The 18,399-nt window shown below is 40.3% G+C and overlaps 1 protein-coding gene across 1 annotated transcript; it reads left to right on the top strand.

Annotated features, from left to right (window-relative positions):
- Positions 1 to 2,869: 2,869 nt before the first annotated feature.
- STT3A (STT3 oligosaccharyltransferase complex catalytic subunit A) lies at positions 2,870 to 16,915 on the top strand. The gene is made up of 18 exons (XM_032229309.1): positions 2,870 to 3,041; positions 5,798 to 5,920; positions 6,735 to 6,795; positions 7,625 to 7,746; positions 8,109 to 8,254; positions 9,080 to 9,170; positions 10,105 to 10,211; positions 10,982 to 11,146; positions 11,346 to 11,526; positions 12,207 to 12,362; positions 12,843 to 12,934; positions 13,203 to 13,358; positions 13,608 to 13,796; positions 14,249 to 14,365; positions 14,634 to 14,736; positions 15,161 to 15,349; positions 16,169 to 16,284; positions 16,661 to 16,915. Exons 2-18 carry the CDS (start codon positions 5,833 to 5,835, stop codon positions 16,697 to 16,699), a joined length of 2,118 nt encoding a protein of 705 aa, XP_032085200.1. The 5' UTR covers positions 2,870 to 3,041; positions 5,798 to 5,832; the 3' UTR covers positions 16,700 to 16,915.
- The last annotated feature ends 1,484 nt before the right edge of the window (positions 16,916 to 18,399 follow it).

Here is an 18,399-nt window from a genome sequence, read left to right as displayed (position 1 = left end):
CTTCCTGGCATCTGATGTCAGAAAGAGGCATCTTAACTTTATTTGGTTTTTTATTTTGAAGGAATCTGCTTTTGATGGATGCAACAAATTCCTAATCTTAAGGACAGAATGTATTGTTTTGTTTTTTTACTTACATCCTTGGAGCTTTTGAAAAGCACCTTCTGAACATTGAAAGGGAACTTTGAAAAGTGTACGGGTAAAGTCAGGCACTGAACCGAAAACTTGTTAATTCTTGTGTCTGGGGTTGTAAGGTTGACAATATACTGTTAAAATCTTGCAAGAAACAATGCTTCTAAGGAACATATTTATGGATCCTGGGGGTGGCTTGTTGGGGCGGAGGACTTGTACACAAAAGAGATTCCAAAAGGTATCTATGGAGAAACAGGTGGTGGTGGTGATGGTTTCAACAGGGCTCTTGCACAAGTCTACACAGGAGCCACTGGTGCTAAGCCCAATATGCAGAAGAGAGAATTTGCTAATGTCAATTCCAAAGGTCTCCAACTCAAATACTGATAGGAAGCCTGACCTGGAATTATTGTCCCAGATGAGGGAGAACGATGTACACCAAAATGCTCCTGTGTGATTGTAGCTGCAATTGAAATTAAGGACTCCTCAGCTCAGGATATGTGAACTTCATATGTATTCATTTGTCTGTGTGTGTACATATGTAATTGTGTATGCACAAAGAAGTATAATGTGGTCCTGATCTTAGGCAGTATTCCTTATGCATGTCAGTTTGTGTATGGCTAAACATTACAAGATTTTTTAAAAAAAAGAAACAAGCCCTCGGGGTTTTTGTAGAACTGAAGTCAGTCTACAGATAAATGTTTTCTCTTGTATTTTCACACTGAACCATTAAATGAAAATGGGGTAATTAAATTGTGTGACTGAATCATGAAACTCATTTTGATGGGGGATGGGAGACGGGCAGAATAAAAACTTAAAATTTTCTGCAAACTGCTTCAAAGAATTTCTGTTCCTGATTCAAACTTTTTGGCTTGGGAAATGACCCAAAATGGTATTTATGGCCAAAAGCAGAAGATAGGAGCAGGGTGGGTTAAAATTATGGTTTCCAGGGAATGAGGGAGAATTGTATAAATGCTGAAAAAGAACTGTGTATAAAAAGGATGTGTATAAAGATTTTTAAAAAAGAATGGCATAGAATTATCTGCTTTGAATTTATTAATTTTTGCCTTTAACTGCAGCATTTTCAGATGCTTCCCAATAGACATCATGAGAGCAATGCAAGAAATTCATTTTCAAAAAAAAGCAGGGGGAGAGGCAGAAACAAGGGAGGAAGAGAATGCTACTGTTGTTGATATAGTGCCTAAAATCATATTATTTCAGTTGTTTATAACTTGCTTTCAAAAAACTAACAGCTGTCATTAGGGAAGAACTGAGGCAGAAGGAGCAAGAGAAGGTCAGAGTGCTCAGGGTTAAGGTAGAGCATTTGGAAATTACGCATATTATACTGTAAAGAATACCTTTGAAAGAGATGTCTGAGGCTGCCCTTCAGGCCTGGAAGAAGCAGGGTGAGAACTGGATGGGTGAAAGGCCAAATTTTAAATTTGATAACATTTGATAACTGTTGGGGCTGGGTGGTAAACTAAACAGGGTAAATACAATTAATGCATTTGCACATAATATTTATTATCCAAACAAATCCCATGCATTGGGGGGGGGGGGTCTTATAACATATAGAATTATCAGCTTTCCACAGCCTATCTAGCACGTAGTGCTACCACAGCTTCCCCCTTGGGACCTAGCTTATTACCATCTTATCTTAAAGACTTTGATCTTTAAAATGCAGACTCATCACTTGTACCCAATGGCTACTCTGCCTCGTTTTGAAAAGGAAATGGAAAGAAAAAAGTCTTTGGACGGAGCTGGTCTTAGTGTTGGGCAAACGATACCCCAAGCTATCTATCAACAAGGTCCGGGAATTGAAATCAATTGAAACCAGTGGCATCTCGATTTCCTCTAATAATAAAATAAGTGATGAGTGATCAATCCCCTGCAAAACGGACTTTCAAAAATCCCCTTGAAGGCATCCTTGCCAGCCTGATGCCTTCCAGAAGGGCTGGCACTGTTGATGATGACGATTCAGTGGATTAGGTTTCTCCACGTCTTCCAATCTTGCACTACTTTTTTTTGAGTTCTATGCTCTGGATGGTGCCCGCTTTGATGGTGGCTGGCACTGTAGATCTGAAGAACAGAATAGGAAGGGACCTTGGAGGTCTTCTAGTCCAACCCTACCCCCCCCCCCTACTCAGGCAGGGGACCCTATACTGCTTCAGACAGGTGGCTTTCCAGTCTCTTCTTAAAAACCTCCAGTGATGGAGCACCCACAACTTCTGGTCAATTGTTCTCCCTGTTGGGAAATTTCTCCTTAATTCTAGGTTGCTGCTCTCCTTGGTTAGTTTCCATCCATTGTTCCTTGTCCGGCCTTCTGGTGCTTTGGAAAGTAGGCTGATCTGCTCTTCTTAGTGGCAGCCCCTGAGATATTGGAACATTGTTATCATGTCACCCCTAGTCCTTCGTGTCGTTAAACTAGACGTATCCATGCCCTGACTTCAGCTGCTGCGGTCAAATCTGGCGGTTCAGATGCGCTGGTGGGAGGGGTGGGGGAGTTGTCCCGACCGCGAACTCGCCTTGCGCCTCCTGCCACGTGAAAGCCTCTGGCCACGCCCCCTGCCAGCCTCATCCCCGTTACCCAGAGCGACACGTCACTACTCGCGCCTCAACCAAGCTTCCCTCCTCCTCCAAGACAACCAACCGCGTCGGGCACGGCTCCCCTCTAAATCGGGGACGGAACTCGCGGCGCTCCGTCCCTCGAACTTCCGCTTTGTTGACGGACGTGGCCTCGGTCCGGTCATCTTTCCCGTGGGGCGGGCCCGTCATCGTGATCGACGCGCCCCTCGGCCTGTCGTCGTCCGCCGTCGGGCTCGGTGGGGAAGGCGGGCGTGCTGCGGAGCTGGGAGTGGGCGCGCGTGGAGCGGATGGCTGAGGGAGCCGGGCGGAGAGCGAAATCTGAGTCCCCGGTGAGGAATCGGGAGGGCGTCTCATCAGATCGGGAAGGCGGCCTGGCTGCTGCAGCCTGAGGGAGCGGAGGAGGGAGGCGACAGCGGCGGCTGGGCGGTTGGATCACGGCTGAGGGGGGAAGCCGTGGACGCTTCCCCGACCTCCCCACGCGCGATCGGCCCAAGGCGGCCTCTGGAAAGAAGCGGGTGGCTGATCCCCTCAGGCCGCCGATCGTCCTGCGCGGCTTCTTTCTGCAAGAGGCCGCCGCATCTCCCAGCCCCGAAAGCCTTGCAGCTGGAAAAGTAGCTCCTGGGGGAAATCGGTGTCCATGGTTCCCAGGCAACGGGGAGGGGGGGGGTGTTGTGAGGTGGGCTTTCCCCGAAAGCTCTCCTTCCGCCCCTTCCTTCCGCCAAGAGAATGAATGAAATCGGGACACGCAGGCAGGGTTGCTCCACACGTTAGCATTAAACCAGGGTCTGTTTAACCCTGGTATACTAACTCACCCCCACGACCCTTTAAGCAAGAAGGCGAGCTCGGGGTGGTCTTGGGCAACGTGCGAAACCAGCCCCGTCCCCTCTGCGAGTGGAAAGGCAGAAGGGCTTCCAGGAAAGGGCGCAGCCTAATGGTCTCCTGGAACCGGATTTCTGCCTCTTTTAAAGCTTGGTAGAGCTTGAAGGTGTGATTTCTCCACCCGTTAAAACTCTGGGATTCTGTCATTCCGTTTTCTCTCTCCCCCCCCCCCCCCCCCCGGGGTCCCTAGGAACATTTTTCACTTTGGTATTTCTGCCTGTGAGGTAGATCTCACCCCCCTCAGTGTTTGACAGCCTTTTTGTTTGGGAAGATCACAGTTGCGTATGATTGGCATCCAGAAGGGCCCAGGACGATGGGTTTTCAATCAAAAAGTTACTGTTAGTAGTGCTTAAAAATCTCTGTCTAGATGCTAAGAATAGTCAGACTAGCTTTTTTCGGATATTGCACATAACTGATCTTACTAACTGTAAAAGCAAGTTTGATTTTTTTTTTTTTTTTTTTGCTTTGGTTCTATTCAGTCCCCTCAGGGAAAAGGGCGGCCTATAAATAAACTTATACCATACCATACCAGTAGTTCTTTATGCGTCCTATTGGTATATTTCCCACTTTTCAAGACAGCTGAGCATGCATCCAGGTCCTTGCTTCATGTAACATTTGCATGCACAAAGATCCTTTCAATTCATGAAAGCATGTCCCTAAGTCTAGGATTATTAAAAATTAAAATGTGGAAGGAATCTGGGAGATTATGTAGTCCTGAAGCATATTGGCAGAAGTTGATCCAGCCTTGGTTTCATTGTATTGCACTCTTAATGTTTAGTGCAAATCCGTATTTCTGTAAGTCTGAGGTTTCACCTATACTTGTTGTCAAGTTAATATGAGCCAAATCCCCCAACTCTCCAGCACTGAATTAGAGAATTGGAAAGGAAACCTGTTCAAATCAGTGGTTGATAGTTGCTTAAGTTGGCTCATATCAGTTTTGACAACTTTCCACTGAATTTAAATCTGAGTACTGAACTATATAGGAGTGATCCTATATAGACCACAGTTGGATTTTAATATGCACAGTGGAGTATATATTTAGAATAACTTTGCTGCGGGTATTTGTGGTATCTTGAATGCTGCTGTATTCTAACCTCAAAATTTAATTGTGTGCTTAATAATAGGACATCTGCTTGAAAAGTACCTCCTATGCCTGATGGCCTTGACCTGGGATGTTAATAATGTTTTGCTCCTTCTGTTGCTCTTAACTGATCATTCCTAGCCCTGTTCCTGATTTTTATTGGGGGTAATTTTTTATTGGGTAATTACATTTGCAGCACTTGAATAGTAGCCTTTATAATTTTAGTTTTATTGGAAACTTTATTCTCATTCATTGCTAAGTAGTTTAAGGTAAAAGGAAATTGTGATTGTTATTGAATCCCAAATGAAACTTGATTTGAAGAAGTGGATTTCAGATAGGAAATTGAAGCAGAAATCATGTTTCTTTTTTTCTTCTAGAGCAGCTGTTAGCAAAATGAACTTGCAACTGGCTTTTTAAGCATTTAATTAATTTTCGTCTTGGTTTCATTTTCACAAAGTACATGTTCCTGTAGATCCCCTCCCCCCACTTGGCCAGTAAACAAATATTTATTTTGAGCAGTGTTTAAAGGTTGCATGAGATAAAACTCATGGCAGCGTAACCTTTTCAAACTTCTGCACACCTGAACTTTTGTGTGAAACCCACATCCAGAAGATCAAGTTTATGCTAATTGGGCTCCCTCATAGACTACTGGGTGGAAAAAAGATAATTTAAATAATACTGAAATGTTTGCTTTGAATGTTTTTGGCAACCTATTGGGTAGTGCTTCATAACGTTTGCTTTTTGAAGTTTTAAACATGGTTAAACAGTGGAATCCATTGTGAATTCATGAAAATGTAGAAAGAAAGCCTCATTCAGGTAGCTGTTCTTTGTTTTAGTTGGCATTGGTTGTTTAGGTCCTTAAGCCACCACCCTGGTTGTGATTAAACAGCAGTGAACATTTTGTGTGTGTTTCCTGTTGAACTCTGGGAAGTATAAATGGAATTACACTCAGATGGATGGATGGATGGATGGATGGATGGAATATGTTTTGAGGAAAAATTGTTTGATCCTAATAAAATGAAATTTGTGTCACTGTCTCACCCCATGCAGCATGTTTGCTTATGGTGTGTTAATAAGGATGACTTGAAGAATGTATTTGTACTTAATCTTTTATTTTCCTTTCAGGTGTTTAAGTGTTGCCTTTGAACACCTTTGCCAGAATGACCAAGTTAGGTTTCCTCCGCTTGTCATATGAAAAACAGGACACCCTTCTCAAGCTCCTGATTCTGTCAATGGCAGCTATTCTTTGTAAGTTTGAGCTTTAAAAACTCTAGCTGGCATGGGTAATGTATGGCTACAACTGTTATCTGTTGTTTTTTAATGTGAATTCCATTCTGAATGGAATGTTGTTCTCCTAGTCATATAATCAACTGACTTTGACTTGGTATGTTTCAACATTTCTAGCCTCTATGTTTCCAATTGGCAAATAACTAACATTAATATAATTGAAACATCATGATAACCACGATAACAATAATAAATAAATAAATAATAAGAGCCGAGGTGGCGCAGTGGTTAGGGTGCAGTACTGCAGGCCACTTCAACTGACTGTGATCTACAGTTCATCGGTTCAAATCTTACCGGCTCAAGGTCGATTCAGCCTTCCATCCTTCCGAGGTGGGTGAAATGAGGACCCAGACTGGGGGCGATATGCTGACTCTGTAAACCGCTTAGAGAGGGCTGAAAGCCCTATGAAGCGGTATATAAGTCTAACTGCTATTGCTATTGCTAACCTCCGTACTGCAGATTTTACTTGGGGAGATGTAGTTCTACTTTGTATCTCTGAGGTTGGTAAAATGAGGACCCAGATTGTTGGGGGCAAGATGATGACTCTGTAAACCACTTAGAGAGGGCTCTCAATCAACCTTCCATCCTTCCGAGGTGGGTGAAATGAGGACCCAGACTGTGGGGGCAAGTTGCTGACTCAATTTGCTAAAAAATTTGTAAACCGCTTAGAGAGGGCTGAAAGCCCTATGAAGCGGTATATAAGTCAAATAAATAAATAAATAATAACCAAACAAATAAGCAATCGCCTCTGCATATTTCTTTCTTTCTGTTGCAGCTTTTTCTACTAGACTTTTCTCTGTGTTACGATTTGAGAGTGTCATTCATGAATTTGATCCGTAAGTATCCCTCTTGACTCTGATTTGATTGGAGAGATCATTTGCCTGTTTGTATTCATGTTCAGGTTTTGTTGCTGTAGTTTAGAATATTAGGCTTCCAAATAATAAGACAGATTGCTCTGCTTCAGCAATAGGGTTTCAGAATATATCGGGGAGAGTGTTTTTCTGAAAGACCAAGAACTAGGATTAGCTTCAGATAATTTTGCAATAAAATTAATATTCTAGCCAGTTCTGCCTGGATTTACTATGAATCTTGACTATGAAATGCAATAGAATTGTTTCTTCTAAAACTGTTTCCCAGCCTTAGCAAGTTTAAGATGTTCAATCCCAGAATTACTCAACTAGCCATGGGAATTGAAGACCACAACTCTTGCCATGTTGCCAAAATTTAGAAACACTGTTCTAAAGGAATGTTTACAACTGTGAGATTGACTCAGAACAATGGACTGCAGTTGAATGGTTATGGGTTGTATTAGATGCTTACTGTCTAGTATAATGAAAAGCAGTTTATATAAGGGGAATATTTGCATTTTTACAGTAAGCTAAAGAGCACTTAACAATGTTTGGAAATGTAAGGCAAGGTTACGTTTTCTTGGTTGCCTGCAAGGAAGATTAATCCTTTATCCATTCGGGATATTTCTGTTTGGATTCTATATGAATCTTGATTCCAAGTGAAAAACTGCTTTAGTCAAGTTGGTATTAATTTGTATGTGAGAATGGGGAGCTTTTCTACATAAGAACTATAGCAGAAGGCCAAGCCTGCAAAATGAGGAACAGCAAACAATAAAATCTTACTCGCAAAGGACTGAGATTTCTGTTACTCCCACAGGTATTTTAACTACCGCACCACTCGCTTCTTGGCAGAAGAGGGTTTTTATAAATTTCACAACTGGTTTGATGATAGAGCATGGTATCCTCTGGGAAGGATCATAGGTGGAACCATCTATCCAGGTAAGAGACAGGCATTTCTCAAAGACCAGTGCACAAAGTATTGTAATGGCATCACATTTTAGAATAGTTCTTTTCTGATGTTCTGTGGATCAGAGATGAAATTGGTTTCCTCCAAAATGGATAAGCAAGTGTCATTCATCTTTCAGATAATGCAGCCAAACATAATTAATCCAGTGTGTTATTGGCTTCTTTTGATAGGGAAAAGCATGCTAACTGATCTGTAAGAGAGCCTATAGTCAGCCAGTGATTTTGAGAGCTAGTTCTCTCTGCAGTCCAGATTTTGCTTTAGGTCTGTCACAACATAACCATCCAGCAGGCCAATAATTCTTTGCAAATGACATTCCTGCTTCACTTTATTTCAGGTTTAATGATCACATCGGCTGCCATCTATCACGTTCTGCACTTCTTCCACATCACAATCGACATCCGAAATGTGTGTGTCTTTCTGGCCCCCCTCTTTTCTTCCTTCACCACCATCGTAACATATCACCTCACCAAAGAACTTAAGGTAATCACAAAGATAGAGCCAGTTTCTGGGAATGGTAGCTGTACTTTCTGTCCATTGCTGTAGTAGAAGAGTTGCGACTGGCAATTTTATTTTGAAAGTTTCTCCTCATTTCAGCTACTGATTGGCCAATTTAAGCAAGATTGTATGCTGTTCCAAAGTTAATATAATAATTATATTTGGGGAAACAGGAGGTAATGGAAATCTGTGTTGATGTAATGTTAGCATATTTGGAAGCAGTAAAGACAAGTGTAATACTATTGTATAGTAGTGGTTAAAGTGCTGGCTAGAAACAGGACACGGTGAGTTCTAATCCTGCCCTAGGCACAAAAGCCAGCTGCATGATTTTGCACCAGTCATCTCTCAGCCCATCCCATCTCACAGGATGGTTGTGCAAAAATAGGAGGAGGGAGGAGTATTTATGTTCTCTGCATTGAAAAGTGGGATAAAAATGTAATAAGCACAATATTCTTAGCTATGTTGCACTGAAAGACTCTAAGCTTTTAGATGGATTCATTTGTGTTGTTTTAACGTTCATGAATGTTGATTTAAGATGGAAGGTCCCATGTTGAATACTGAAATAAAATATATTTGAGATGCTTAAATGGGAAATTTTTTGCTGGTTACAAATTAGAAATTTACTTAGACTTCGGTTAACAGAAAAGATTATTCATCACTTCTTTATTTGTACCCTTTTGACAAAATAATAATAAATGCAATAAGAATGGTCATGCCTATGAAATACATGGAGCCCCCCTCCCTACACTTTTTAAACATCTTTGAAATAATGTCCACAATCGTGACTTTCTTCTTCTTTTTTCTGCCTAGGATGCAGGAGCTGGTCTTTTGGCAGCTGCAATGATTGCTGTGGTGCCTGGTTACATCTCCCGTTCTGTTGCGGGCTCTTATGATAATGAAGGTGAGGTCAGTTTTTTAAAATGTCTTTAATAATTTCAGCATGGAATACATTTAGGGAAGGAAGGAAAAAGGAAGATACTCTTCAGTCATACAAGCAATATATAGGCAACTAAATATACGTTAGATATAGAAACAAATATAGAATATTCTATTGTATAGCACTATGGGGAAAAAGGCCAATTGAAGAAACCCGTTCATTCAGTCTTCGTCTCTTTGCTGATAATAATCTCCAGGCTAATGTGCATTGATTTAATGATCCTCATTCATCTCTCAAATCAGACTATTAAAATTAAAATTGGAACCATCCGACACTAAGTCAGATATAAAAACATTTGTTCCTGGTATGAAATAAGGAAGCTTTGGCTTTAATAAATTTATTGGCAATAAAATGGCTTTTTAGTTCAAGTCCTAATTCTAGCTTCACTGCTAAATGTTTTTCACATGAAAGCTGTTTCTGAGCTTTAGTAAAAAAAATCTATCATAAAGAAATAGTGCAAAAGTGTAAGAACCCTTTAAAATACATTATAAGATTAGCTCTTTGTTGATACCAATAGTGTCCTTATTTCATGATGTTTTTAAAATGATAGAATTAATGTTAATGAATGTATTGCATGCCCTTTGGGTTGAGTATAAATTGGAAGCATGAATAAGTGAATTGTGTGAAGAAAATATATGATAAATAGTCCTCTTCTTTTTGACAACTCAACAGTTTATACAATAGTGTTATACCAACTATGGCAAATGGTAACTGTAAATTTTGTGGACTTAAATATGGTAGCTGGAGAATTCTGGGAGTTCACACATCTTAAATTTGCCAGAATTGGAAAACACTACTTTGTAGTATCTTTTACTCTATGATTCGGTAGCGCAGGTCTATCCTTCTTCACCTTTGGATGGAAAGACTGAAGTTTGATTTAGATCTGATTTATTTCCAGGTATTGCTATATTCTGTATGCTTCTGACTTACTACATGTGGATCAAAGCTGTGAAGACAGGTTCAATCTACTGGGCAGCCATTTGCGCGCTTGCCTATTTCTACATGGTGAGTGATAAATTTTCAAAATACCTTGAGTCATCCCATCAAACAGACAAAATTATCTGCCCGGAATCATTTCCCAACTTCTTTATATTTTGTACATTTGTAAGCATTGTTGTAGCGTTGTAAATTTCTGAAGCCACAAGCTTTTGTATTAAAGACTAGGTAGCATCATACTTGAAGGATGTGCCTCTCTCCTTGGAGAAGGAAAGGAGAAATTAGTGCCATTGTTCCCTTACTTCAGACAACAGCATGTGCCTCTTAGCCTCCATCTGTGTTACTTGTCAAAGCCAAGCTATTTTTATATTTGTATAAATTGCTAAATAAAGACCAGATTGTTCCCTTTCTTTCGCAGTTTAGTCATTTGTTAATTTTAAATCACACCTTATCTCTTGGGGCCCAAGGGAGAGAATGCGTCTCTTTCTTTCCCCAATGCTTATTTTCACAAAAATTGTGTTAGATAGTTAAGCTGAGAATTTGTCTCTGGTCTGGGGTCAGTCACTGACCCTCAAGAATGAAGGCAAAAAGGGGAGAATGCCTTCCTATTCCTAGCATGACTTAAACCATTATATTAGCCAAGAGCTGCTCTTGCTTGTGTTACGAAGATGTGCATGTTAAGGAACTCTCAATCTTATTTGTTAAGAACAATGAGATTTTTGATGGAAGAAAAGCTTTTGTGTCACGCATACTATAAATCCCGTCCTAAGCCATCGTACACTTGCGGCATTTTAGAAATGTTGGGTCTGGGTTCCATTTGGTTTATTTTTTCCCCTCAGGTTTCTTCGTGGGGTGGCTATGTGTTTTTGATCAACCTAATTCCACTTCATGTCCTGGTGCTGATGTTGACTGGACGCTTCTCCCACCGGATCTATGTGGCTTATTGTACAGTGTACTGCTTAGGAACTATCCTCTCAATGCAGATCTCTTTTGTCGGTTTCCAGGTAAAGAAATCTAAAAGATGGAGGAAAGGGGATGGTGTAAAGCTTTTTCTGCTCTTGAACTAATTGTCTATTGATTTGGCTGTCTGACAGTGACAGTAGTTGAGCCAAATAGCTAATTCGGGTAGCCTGCTGGCTGAAGAAAAGCGTTTAGTTGTCATAAAAAGTAAGCTTAATTGAGCTTATTCTTTCCTTCCTGTAGCCTGTTCTCTCATCTGAACACATGGCTGCCCTGGGGGTATTTGGTCTCTGCCAGATCCATGCCTTTGTGGATTATCTGCGCAGCAAGCTGAATCCTCAGCAATTTGAGATTCTCTTCAGAAGCGTTATCTCCTTGGTTGGGTTTGTCCTTCTGTCCATAGGAGCTGTGTTGATGTTAACAGGTAAGGAGAAGCTGCAGGTCTTAACAATGCATACTGATGTATTTCTGTAGAGTTTCATTGGCACATTAATTCAGTGGATCCAGAAAAATACTATTTTAATGCAGTTTCTTTGCTTTTGATTGGATGCTGTGTGTCTCTCTCTCCCTCTCTCTCTCTCTCTCTCGGCACAATAATCTTTCAACACATGAGATAATTTCACTGTGTCAGCATGCTTCTTGGGACATTAAGAAGAATGTTTATGTTTATTTGAAAGCAGTTTATGTTGTGGAAATAGATTAAAGCTCTGCAGCTTTTGGATGCTATTTAAAACCAAATGAATAGTCCGGTTTAATTAGTCATGTGATTGAAGCTTTGAAGAGTTCTGGATAAATAAGTACAATCGGGTTTGCAGGAGCGGAGTTTTATGTTGAGTCAAAATGGTTCGTAAGTCAGAAGAAGAAGAAGAAGGGGGAGGAGGGGGAGGAAGAAGAAGAAGGAAAAAGAAGGAAGAAGAAATAATCCTGATTAAATTTTCTGAGAATAATTGAGAAAATATTTTGATTCTATCTTAGCAAAACCAAATTTCTAAATTTGTTATAGAATGTGTGTGAGTGTGTGTAATTCAGGCATTATGCAGGCATACTATTGCTTGAAGATATTATAACACTACTGCATAAATTTTTTTTTATTAATTTTGTCAGGAAAAATTTCTCCATGGACTGGACGTTTCTATTCTTTGCTTGATCCTTCTTATGCAAAGAATAATATTCCAATCATTGCTTCAGTTTCTGAGCATCAGCCCACCACATGGTCATCCTACTACTTTGATCTTCAGCTTCTTGTTTTCATGTTTCCAGGTATAATTCTACTGTATAGTATAGAAACATGTGACAATAATATTATGTATTATTCTTTTAGCTTGTGTCATGTGTTTGGTCCTCTTCTGTTACTTCCAGACTAATTTGTTAATTGCTTCATTCTATACTGATCTTTTATCCTAATAAAACTTGACTGACTAGTAAAATGTTAAATGCTTTCATGCAAACAATGTTCCTGTGAAATTTGGCTTTTTTTTTAAAGGACCAGATTCTTATTTGGAAAAATAGAGAATTAAAGGAACATCTTGGGGAAGTGTCTGACACAATTATTTGGGGGAAAGGTGATCGGAATATCTTATTTGGTGCCTTCAAACTTTCTATTCAAATTTCTAATTTATTAGTAAATTCGAACAATTTGAATAAATTAGACCTTTAGTCTTAAGCTTTGTTTGTTAATTTTTTTCCATATCATATTCTGTGTTTTCTTGACAGTTGACCTGTTTTCTTTCTATCTTACAGTTGGCCTGTATTACTGTTTCAGCCATCTGTCTGATGCCCGAATTTTCATCATCATGTACGGTGTCACAAGCATGTATTTCTCTGCTGTGATGGTGAGTCCTGAATGTTGGCTTACCATTGGGGTTTTTTGGGGGGGGGGAGGGGGATGTATTAGTATGAATTAAAGAGATTGTCTTATTTTACTGCTAATAGGCGCACAAGATGCACTGGGCAAGTTAGAGACTGAGGGTTTTTTTTTGTCCGGAGGGGAGTAAATATAGACAACAGGTATCATATCTGATCCCCTTTGCAATTTCACCTCCCAGAAAGTGATGTATATACATATGACTGAATGTACTTAGTATTTTGGTGTTTTAATAGGTTCGTCTCATGCTGGTACTGGCCCCAGTTATGTGCATTCTGTCTGGTATTGGAGTTTCTCAAGTGTTGTCGACCTACATGAAAAATCTAGACATCAGCCGACCCGATAAGAAAACTAAAAAGCAACAGGATTCTACTTACCCCATCAAAAATGAAGTGAGTGGTGGTATAAGCAAGCATATCAAGGCTTTCCACCCCGTATTAAAAATCCAACTTACAACATTGGGCATAGAATGTTTTATGTTACTAGTGGTGGAAAGAAGTATCATTGGAACTGTCTCTAGATTATCTGCCAGAGAATAGACGCTTCTGAATGCTTATTAAAAGGTTTCTTTAATAAAATGGTATGGGTTTTCTTTTTCCAAATAGCTTAGGCATGTTTTAATGATTCTGGTTACTTCTTAGGTTGCCAGTGGAATGATCCTTGTCATGGCTTTCTTCTTGATCACTTACACCTTTCATTCGACTTGGGTAACCAGTGAAGCCTACTCTTCTCCCTCAATAGTTCTGTCAGCTCGTGGTGGTGATGGGAGCAGGATTATTTTCGATGACTTCAGAGAAGCGTATTATTGGCTTCGTCACAATACACCGGAGGTAATAATACCTACACAATTGGTCTTTGTGCAAGCACATTGATAAGAAAACTAGAACAGACTTTAGATTCTCTTAATGCTAAAAAAAAAAGGTCTGTTTTGTTAGCCACCAAAATTTTGTCTAAAGTCTGTATGTCAGCTAATATTTAAAGCATTTACGTATCACAAAGATTTCTGAGACAGCTACAGGACAAATACATTCTCTGCAAGTATAATACACTCATTATTTTGCTTTTATCTTTTCACTGCCTGTGGACAAAACCATCGAATCATCTTAATGAACAATTAGAGAGCTAGCATTCTCATCCAATTGAAAAACTTGGGATATAAGCCAGTATATAAAATACTTGTTTTGTAACCAGACTTTTTTTCACCATATACCTCATAAAACATTTATTCTGTTATTTGCATGTTCAATGAAATGTTACAGATTGTCTTTTTGTTTGCGCTCAGGATGCAAAAGTTATGTCCTGGTGGGATTATGGTTATCAGATAACAGCTATGGCAAATCGAACCATTCTTGTGGATAATAATACTTGGAATAATACACATATTTCCCGAGTTGGACAGGTAGGTGCTGAATCCTTATGAATTATTTCCATAATTTTCATTGTATTCTGAATAGTGAAGGCATAGGTTTTTAAAAAATGATTACCTTCATACCTTCCAGGAATTCTGAACACAGGTGTTAGATCCTTATTCCTAGTTTACCTGTAAATGGCTAGCACATATTATGACTGCGGTGGTGGAGGATAGATTGCATAAAATAGTAACAGCGTATTTTTATACCTCAGCAAATTGATGAAGGTTGAATTTATGAGCTGATCTGTGTTTCCAGGCCATGGCATCCACTGAAGAGCGGGCTTATGAGATAATGAGGGAACTGGATGTCAGTTACGTGCTAGTGATATTTGGAGGCCTCACTGGATATTCCTCAGATGGTAATGCTATGTTTTTTATTATTTCCCTTGAAAGGATCTTTCAGGGTTCTTGAGGCATTGGATTTTGCACAGCCCTACATAAACCCACCTCAGTACAACTGATCAATTGCCTCTTACATTCTTCACGTTATCTGTATTTCAAAAATCCAAACCAGAGGGCCTTGTTAATCCAGAGCAATGTTTTTCAACTTCTCAACCATCCCATGGTTGGGGAATTCTGGGAGTCCACACATCTTAAACATGCTGAGATTGAGAAACGTTGATCCGGAGACATATTCCCCCCCCCCCCCCCTTGCTGGTGTAATGTGGTTAATTTAGAAACAGAGAGTGGTTTTTGAGATCTCTGATACTAGGAGGGTAAAGCCTCCTGCATCCCAGATGAATTGGAACAGGTTCACCAATTGCCTTACTTTTTGTTCCATAGACATCAACAAATTCTTGTGGATGGTGAGAATTGGAGGGAGCACAGACACCGGCAAGCACATAAAGGAACATGATTACTACACACCCACTGGAGAATTCCGGGTAGACAGAGAGGGCTCCCCAGTGCTGCTTAACTGCCTTATGTATAAGATGTGCTACTACCGTTTTGGACAGGTCTACACAGAAGCAAGTAAGTGATGTTATCTATATTTTGCAATATTATGGGGAGTTGGTTTTTGGGACATTTCCTTTTTCTATATGCTGTTCTCTGCCCTTTCCATGTCTTAGGGGCTTTGTTCTATTTTGTTCTCTAGTTTTGTTTTCTTTTTAATTCTCCAGCATGGGGTACATAGTAGTAATCTCAGAGCACATAACATATTTTATCTCATTTTTCCTTGATCAATGATGATGATGTTATCCATTCAGTTGTGTCCGATTCTACGAGCCAAGTGTCTCTACATCTTCCGATCCTATGCTACTTCTTTGAGTTGTTCTATGCTCTGACTGGTGTCTACCGTGATGGTGTCCAGCCACTGTGCTCTTTGGCGGCCTGGTTTCCTAATACCATTAACTCTTCCAAACATAATTGCTTTCTCCCAGTGAATTCCCCCGCCTTCCTCCTGAGCACTAAAAGTGCTGTTTTGAATATTTGGAAAGTAGTTTGAACTTGGACCATGGATTTGTTTATTTTGAACTTGGACCATGGATTTGTATTCCATTTTTACTTCCGCTGCAGCTATGATTTCTGCCAATAGTCTTTCATATTATTTGCTTTATGGGAACTTGGAATTTATATCATGAGGTGGCCATATTGTTCAATCCTGTGCTCCTGTTCTCTCTTTGAGCTTGACATGGAACAAGACACAGGAATAATTGATTAAATACCACTTCGAAACCTAGAGTTTTAAAAGAGCTTTCTTAAGGTGGGATAACTGGAATTCCTAGGTTGAGGAAAGGTTGGTCAACAAGGATGTTTTTTCAGCCACGGTTTGCTTTCCTTTGTGTTTAGAACGCCCACCAGGCTATGACCGAGTGAGAAACGCTGAAATTGGCAACAAAGACTTTGAGCTTGATGTTTTGGAAGAAGCTTACACCACAGAACATTGGCTAGTTCGGATATATAAAGTAAGCCGACCGTATTCAATCATATACTTTTTGGGGGGGTGGGGGGAATTGATCATAATTGGGAGTTGATGCGTACATCTTGATGAGTCCTCAACTACTGACCACAATTAAGAACAGAATTTGTTAAGTGAGTCATGCCTGATTCTACAACCGTTTTTTTGGGGGGGGGGGGGGGGGCTATAGCTGTTAAGCAAATTCATGCAGTTAAATGAATCGTAATGAAACTAAATCTTCCCCGTTGACTTTGCTTGTGGGAAGCTGGCGAAGAAAGTTGCAAATAGCTTCTTGTTTTTTTCCGGTTTTTATTACCCTTCTACTTATAAAACTGAAAGAAACAAACTATCGTCCCCCTAAAAATTAAATTTTGTTTTAACAGGTAAAGGACTTGGATAATCGTGGATTGTCAAGAACGTAACTGGCCTTCAGATGTACCATAATACGCACTGATCGAGCCTTTGTGAAACAGATGGTTTTTATACTCTTTGTCAGCATGGAATTGGGACTTAATTGCCCAAGGAATCCCATCTTCATGTAATGAACCTGTATTATGATTTTTATAAATATGAACCCGCTACCAAATCAGAAGGAGTAGCTTTATGAAAGGATATTAAAAGGGTGTGGAAAATGTGGATTCCTGTTCATTTCTTTCTACCTCGTCTCTTGAGCATTCACAGTGGTAGTTGAAATCAGTTTTTCTTACTCAGTTGCTCCCTAAACTGCAGCTAGATCCAGTGCAATAGATCTAGATCAGCGGCCCCCAACCTTTTGGGCACCAGGGACCAGTTCCATGGAAAAGGTTTTCTCTGCGGACCCAAGGGGGCGTGGTTTTGTGTGCTGCCTGCATCCCGCGGATGGGACTTCGCTTGTTTGCGCAGATCTGTTGATGGCATGCTGTTGGATCAGTGCTGGTCCAGGGACCTGGGGTTGAGGTTGGGGACCTGATTCAGATGGTCCAAATTTGAGAGCTGATTTAAATGAAGAAAATTTATAGCTGCCCAGAGTGACCTTAAGATGGTCAGCTTATCAATTTTATAAATAAATAAATAAATAACAAATAAATGAATACAATTTGTGTATCAAGAGGGTGCCAGCAATTGAATTACTTCTCCCAACTTGTTCTAACTGGATAAATTATGAAAACTAGTTTTCAGAAATTTTAGGTGTGTTTTAAAGAAGGAGCTATGTGATTGAAGGATGCTCCTGTTTTATTTTTGATAAAAATAAAATTGGGGGAAAATCTGGAAGAGTGTGGCTACAGTATGTATTGCATTGTATAAATCTTAGAACATTAAAATGAAATAAGGGCTTATAGCTGCAGGAATTAAAATCCCTGGTCGAGATTGCATTCGATATTGCCCAGCAGGCTGCTGCAATAAAGGAAATGCAAGTTATTGGCATGGAGTGGCCTTTTGTATTATTTTATGAACTCTGCCACTTTTCTGTCCCAGCTGTAGGCTGCTTTTAAACAAAACACTAATAATAGGGGTCTGAACATGTTATAGCAATAGCAATAGCAATAGCAATAGCAGTTAGGCTTATATACCGCTTCATAGGGCTTTCAGCCCTCTCTAAGCGGTTTACAGAGTCAGCATATTGCCCCCAACAACAATCTGGGTCCTCATTTTACCCACCTCGGAAGGATGGAAGGCTGAGTCAACCCTGAGCCGGTGAGATTTGAACCGCTGAGCTGCTGATCTAGCAGTCAGCCTGCAGTGCTGCATTTAACCACCGCGCCACCTCAGTCTTATAGAGGTCTGAACAAGTTATATAAGCCTTCAGAAATGTTTCCTGATTGCTTGTGAAAATAATTTCGTAAGCACTTGTATTGACAAGCCCAAGCAACCCACATCTTGGCTTTGCACATAAAATATTCCTTGCACTTCAGGACAATTTGCACTTTGTATCTTTGGGGCAAGCCAAACACATCTCTTGGAATGATCACCTCTGCCTGCTTTACTTGCTTTACCACCTGTCCAGTGGTGGGTTTCAAAAATTTTTGGAACCTACTCTGTGGGTGTGGCCTCTTTTGTGGGAGTGGCTTGCTGACCATGTGACCTGGTGGGAGTGGCTTGCCAGCCATGTGTTTTCTTTCTCTCTTTCTCTCTTTCCTTCCTT

The sequence above is a fragment of the Thamnophis elegans genome, chromosome 13, assembly GCF_009769535.1.
Source record: "Thamnophis elegans isolate rThaEle1 chromosome 13, rThaEle1.pri, whole genome shotgun sequence".
Taxonomy (NCBI): Eukaryota; Metazoa; Chordata; class Lepidosauria; order Squamata; family Colubridae; genus Thamnophis; species Thamnophis elegans.
This window is presented reverse-complemented; position numbering and strand designations above follow the sequence as displayed.

Excerpts from the sequence above, each read along its gene's own strand:
- STT3A (XM_032229309.1), top strand. The coding sequence starts at position 5,833 with ATGACCAAGTTAGGTTTCCTCCGCTTGTCATATGAAAAACAGGACACC. Across the intron at positions 14,737-15,160 it reads CACTGGATATTCCTCAGATG|ACATCAACAAATTCTTGTGG; the intron begins GTAATGCTATGT and ends TTTGTTCCATAG. Across the intron at positions 15,350-16,168 it reads ACAGGTCTACACAGAAGCAA|AACGCCCACCAGGCTATGAC; the intron begins GTAAGTGATGTT and ends CTTTGTGTTTAG.